We start from the raw sequence: 6175 nt of genomic DNA, 5'->3' as shown, positions 1-6175 counted from the left end.
CAATACAGGGGACTAAGGGACTAATCTGGATAATTCAAATACAGTAATGCTCTATTTCATTGTTTGGGGTTTTCCTCCTCAAATTTTCTTATGTAGAATCAGCTTAAAACTGTCATTTGACTGCCCAATTGCAATATGAAAAGTCCAAGTCCAATATCTCCTTTTATGCATCTACTTTTATGATGTCTTTTACCAACAAGAGAAACAAGGATACATTTACATAAAACAGAAAATGATACTTCTATTATATAGTATATTTCTCTATCATACATTATGCTTTCTTTTATTTTATTTTTTGACTCAGTTTGAATATTTAAACCCTTTATGGTTTAACCTAAAACAGGTCTGACCCTGTTTCCCCACAGTTTTTTCTAAATCGTTATCAGTAAATATTGCTTATGATTTGCTTTAAGCGACTTAAAGTTTGCCATTAAGAACTGCTTGAATAATTTAAAGTTAATAAGAATCATCATACTCAAATAAGAATCTGGTTGTGGACATAGCTAAATTTTATTCAGCCCTAAATTGTGTCAGCAGCAAATCCACTCACAGCTTAATACTGCTGGCAGCTTTAAATGGGAGAGAAATAATGTTACATTGATCCAAATTATTTTTATATATTTTATGATTCATTTTCTGTAGTTCTGAGATTGATTCTCTAAATATTGGATTCTCTTTTAAACAACAAAAGAAGGTGAGAAACAAAGCTAAAGATATTTTTAAGTGTCACGGTAACAAGTCACAGTCAAATGTATTTCATCTTTGTTTTAGTGAACATTTCTAATTCTCACGTAAAAGATATAATCCTATCAGAAAGATTTTCTTTTGACAAAGTTTATAATTTTGAAAATAGTCCTTTGATGGCAATGCTCACACCCTCCTACTACCAAAATCACAGCACTGTGATGTATTATTTTCTTATGGTCACAGACACTACTGAAGCTGAACTATAATTTGGCACACAGCATTTCTACACTAATGTAATGTGACAATGTTATTATGTTCACTACTTTCCATGTGGTCACAGCCATATTCATCTTTCCCAACCTGACATTAAATTAACTAATATGGTTACATTCTATTCTGGACCACGGGGTGAAAGCAGAAAAGGATTGCTGCAGCACAGTGGTTTGATAATGGTGCATGTGTATGCAACCATATAAAGGTGATGTGCGGATTTTACATAATTAATGGAAACTCAGCACAGACCTGGCACATCTCAAGCACTCAATAAGTGGTTACACACAAGAAAAAGTTTACAAATAGCTATAATATGGTAAGTATAAATAATGTAAGTACGAAAACCATTGCTCTAAGATTTCAGAAGGGGAAAAGGCAAAGTTCAGTTCAGAAGACCAGGAAAGCTTCCATGGGATGGAGCAGTTTAAGTAGAGATTGAAAATGAACTTATATTTTTTCAGGCAGATACAGAGAAAGGAATGCATTCCAGGTGGAATGAGTGTATTCCCCAAGAATAGCATAGGCAATGTGAGGAAAGTGGGATGTGCAATGTTGCTCATAAAGTCCTAAGTAAGTTAGTTGGCAATAACTTGCCATATGGACAAGGTTCTGCAATAGATAAGGATGAAAACGAATGCTAAGGTCAGACCATGGAAGTTCATGAATTACGAATTGAGGAACTTGGAGAGTACTTTTGGCCATTGAGTTGTACTAGAAATTTTTATAAAAGATTCATGTACCTAGTCAACAACATTAGTGAGTTACTATTATCACCAATTGTGTGTAACATGGTACGCAAAATACTGGGCTTATGAGCCAAAATATAAAGGACTATTGACCCTGGGAGAAGCATATAGTCTTACAGGAAGATAAGATCAAATATCAGTAACTATAGGGTAGAAGGTGATGACAAATAAAACAGCATGAACAAAATTCTATAGAAGCGAGAGAGAAAAAAAATACATTGCCTCTGATTAGGAGAATCAGGAAGAGCTAGCTTGTGATATTTAACTAGGGAGAACAAGAAACGAGTTAGTACACTACCCTACACACACATTCTGCAACAGTTTTTGTTAATGACTAGGTCATTTACCTGGCAATTTTCACTTTTCTTTAAAAGTTGGCTTTGGCATCATTTTGCTTAAGTACCTCTTTTTTGAAAGATTTCTTTAAGTTCATTAATTAGGATGATTTATCCAAGATTACACTTACAAAGTAAAAAGTATTCCCATTTTCTCATTGTTAATTATACCTCCAGGCTAACAAATAAAATTTTCTAATTACTGTTATCCACTCAGTGAAACTTAGAGCAATGACATTTATAAGGCCTGTTGGTGGTGGTAGTGGTAGGGTATCTCATTTGCTATGTGGTGTGTTCTTTCTTCCTCTTTTAAACAGTTTTGTTTCTGTTTTCCTCTTTTGTTTGTTTTCTATGCAGTTGAAAGCTATAGTCACAATATTGATGAATACCTAAGCTGGAAATGAAAATTTCATTAAGAAATGAAATCTCTAAAAATGGTTTTATATATTAAAAGTCAACCTCTATAAAGAAAAGGAGTTTGTTAAAATCCTAGGAATCACACTAATTCTACTTATGTAACATAGAAAAACAGTGAGATGTAGAGATAAGGTTTACTTTGATTAATTTAAAAAGTGAAGGAAATGTGTTAGGCTACTTTTACTGCCCTATCAATTACGCGTCCTCAAAAGAAACAGTTACTATTGTACCTTCTATAAATTATAGTTGATGTGAAAAAAAGATTTACTTTTAAATATTGATTTGTACCTACATATCCTCACCACCAAAACGTCAACGTAAAAACCAAGAAACTATTTCGCATTTCCAGAAAACCCACTAAGAGGCAATAATTTAATCAAAATACATGTATTTTGAGAGCCCTCCAAAGTCATTTTAATGCTTATTTGTGCAAGAGGCATATCAGGAGACACATTTACTGGATGGCATTTACCTTATTTATAAGAAAATAACAAGTAGGTTTATCATTGTCATCACCACTACTATCACCCAAGAACAGCATTCAAATAATTTTCTGTAAAAATGCTTTGAAGACAGCATGATGCTTAAAGTAGGATCTTGATGTTCCTTTAGGAAATGTCTAGCAAATACATACAGCAAATTATATTTTTCATATTTAACTGGTATATGAGGATACACAATCTGACACAACCAAATGGCAACTGTTTTGTAAAACATGAAACTAGATTAAGTAAAGTTTGGCAGAAAAAATTCTTTAGCAAAATGAAAAACATTTTCACAGAAAAAAGCTCTCTTAGCTACCACATATAGTCATACATCTGTCAGGATTGTACTCGATTAAAAATTTGCCATAATAAAATCACATAATAAGTTATCAGTCTTCTGGTTGTCCTTGAAAATAAGTTTATGTTATTTTTCTATGGGGTAGGAGCAAATGCAGGAAGTTACTATATCTATATATGCATGTCTTTATTAAAAGCATATCCGTTTTTTAAATTTGCTTTATGCACATACAAGTATTTATCGCATCTTTAAGGTTATTTATATAACCTCAAATGAAGTTATTGTTTGTAAGTGATTTTATTTGTAGAAATACTGTATTTGCAAATGTGTGACAGTTTTGAATACATGTTTATTGCTTCCAGTTTCCTTGTAATTCTATGGAAGATGTCACTGAAAGGATGGAGATTAACTATTTCTCTGTCTGTGGTGGTGTGATCTTTACAAGTCTTTTCCAAGTACTATTTTTCTTTGTATTAGTTGCTCGTTCTTCCTACATTTCACATTTTGGATAGGAAACTTGACGGTAGCTGGTGAATTGTACTGTATCGCTAGGCTGCAACAACTCAGTTCAATGCAGTATTTGCTTGACCACATCCTCAACACTGATACACGTATGTACACTGACATGAATAGTCTCAAATAGACAAATATCAAAATGAACAAACTCTAGTCTTCCTTTAAATCTGTATCCAAGCCCAGCCTTTGCCCGGAAGCCTAAGCCTTCAATCATTGCATCGCCTACCCCATCATCCCAGAGCTTTTTCTTAAATGTTGGAGCATTTAAAAACATAAAGTATGTACTCTATTTTACAACCAGAAAGGTTTGTCAGAACTATTTTCTCAATAGAGTGGAATGCAATATTTTGTAGGAAAGGCATTTACGATTTTGATGAATGGCTATAAATCATAATCTACTTGGAAGTTAAGAAACAGAACACCATCTTATATACAGTTAATTTGGCATCAGAACCCTCACTGCAATCACAAAGATTAGTTACTAGCAGCTATTCCATGACATAATGTGAACTCTGTGTTTATCGTGCCTATATTGGGAGACTAAAGGCGGGGAAAACCCCACAAGTGGCTAAAATAGAAGGAACAGTACTTGAAGGACAAAGTTTAAACATGTTTTTAAAGTAAAAGGTAGACATGAGCTTGAAGAAATGTAGAGAGAAAAAAAAACACATAATGATACCTGCCACCATTCACTAAAATTACAGCCCTCAAGATATAATCTTATAAAATTAAATACTACTTAATATAAAGCAACATAAAGTCTCCTTCAAAAACTAGGGGAGAATTGTCATATAAAGGAAATGAAAACATTGTTTTCAATAGTGACCATCAGCAATTAAAAAAAAAATTACAACAAACAGAATCACCATCATCACAATATGTAGCTAATAGCATCCTTGATTAATACTTTAGTATTTAAAAATGTCCTTCCAATAGAAACAACTGCTTCTCCTGCTTATGACAGTGTAACTTACTCACAGATAATATAAAGAGTCGCAGTTTTAGATCCTGGATATCAGACAGTAACAGAAACTAAGACAAGCATCTGTCCATATGCTGAGAAGTACTTACGGTCATTGCAGAGTGGCCCACTGAAGGAAGTCATACTACAGTCACAGCTGAAGCCATCCCATTGCTGCAAGCACACACCTTGATTGGAACATGAATCCTCTTGACAGGTTGTGCTGGGCCCTGCAAAGCAATTTAAAAGAAACTTGGGCTCTTTTAAAAATTCCAATAGTGTTTGAGACATGAGTTAGGTCACATATAGTAGTTGCCAACACCTCAAATTATATGACCAAACTAGTTTTGAAAGTTCTAGTTCACACACCTGAATTAGAAACAGAGAAGCTATAATATGAAGGTTTTCTAAAGTTTCAAATATAGGACAAAATACATTATAATAGTAAACTAAACCAACAAATAGTAAAAGCAAGCACATAGCTTCTAGTATAATTATGGTAGCAGGTAATCTCATTCTATCATCAATAATTCTCTATCACCATCTGAATTTTAGAAAAATGCATGGATCTCCTTAACTTCTGATCAATGAATAGAGACACCATGAGAAATAGAGATTATAACTTCATGAAATTGAGATAAAATTGGCAAAATAACTGAAGAGAGTTATGCGAAAATGTCCTAGGGGTTCCAGAAGTTTCCCTGCACAAACTATGGATAAAGTTATGATTGTTGAGTGTTTTGGATAGGTATGTTGGCAAGTATCAATTCACATGCTTTGACAATTTCATGCAATTAAACATAAAATGAATAACTGTATAGATGACATGCCCCCATTTAACATACAAATAAAAAGAATGCTATTCTATTTCTAAAGAATTGTAACTAGAACACTGAAAAACAAAGAACTGAATAAAGGATGATCAGAGCACTAAAGGTAATCACTATACAAACATATTCAAGACTGAAAGCCTTTATGCAAACTATGCTACAAAATGAGATTTCTTGCACAATGTTCAATAAGGGAGAAAATTAAATGTGAACCCAAACAACAGTTACGGCAAAAATGAAAAAAAAAATGTTATTTTGAGGTTTCCACTGTGTATTACGGGGTTTCAGTCTTGTTTTATACACACAGGGCTATCTACCTTGCAAGTCAGCTTTCATCAATGCAACTTTGTCAGCAAATTAAAAAAAAAAAAAAAAAAGCAAAATATATTAAATGTTAGTAAGCAATACTGAAATGGGGCAAACATAGAATGTTCAGATTCAAAAAGCATGCCGCTATAAAGGGGGAGAGAAATGCTATGTAAAGCAAACAAATTAATACTAACGGCCATAAATCTTAAGCGAAAAATGAGAAAGCGGTACTTTATTAGAATTTTACTATGTATGCGTATATATATATATGAATATATATATAATGGTTAATTGAGCTGATGACATGTAATGAAGGAA

General features: G+C 33.1%; 1 protein-coding gene across 16 annotated transcripts in view; it reads right to left on the bottom strand.

Annotated features, from left to right (window-relative positions):
• Positions 1 to 6175, bottom strand: part of NRXN1 (neurexin 1) — a 1047547-nt gene that overhangs the window by 489788 nt on the left and 551584 nt on the right. For all 16 annotated transcript variants that reach the window (XM_023532814.1, XM_023532816.1, XM_023532823.1 and 13 more), the window contains one exon: positions 4829 to 4948. In XM_023532814.1, the coding sequence (XP_023388582.1) occupies positions 4829 to 4948 (120 nt within the window). The remainder of the gene's footprint in view (positions 1 to 4828; positions 4949 to 6175) is intronic.

The sequence above is a fragment of the Pteropus vampyrus genome, unplaced genomic scaffold (genome assembly GCF_000151845.1).
Source record: "Pteropus vampyrus isolate Shadow unplaced genomic scaffold, Pvam_2.0 Scaffold91, whole genome shotgun sequence".
In the NCBI taxonomy this organism is placed as follows: Eukaryota; Metazoa; Chordata; class Mammalia; order Chiroptera; family Pteropodidae; genus Pteropus; species Pteropus vampyrus.
Note: the sequence above shows the minus strand (reverse complement) of the source record. Positions and strands in the feature narration are given on the sequence as shown.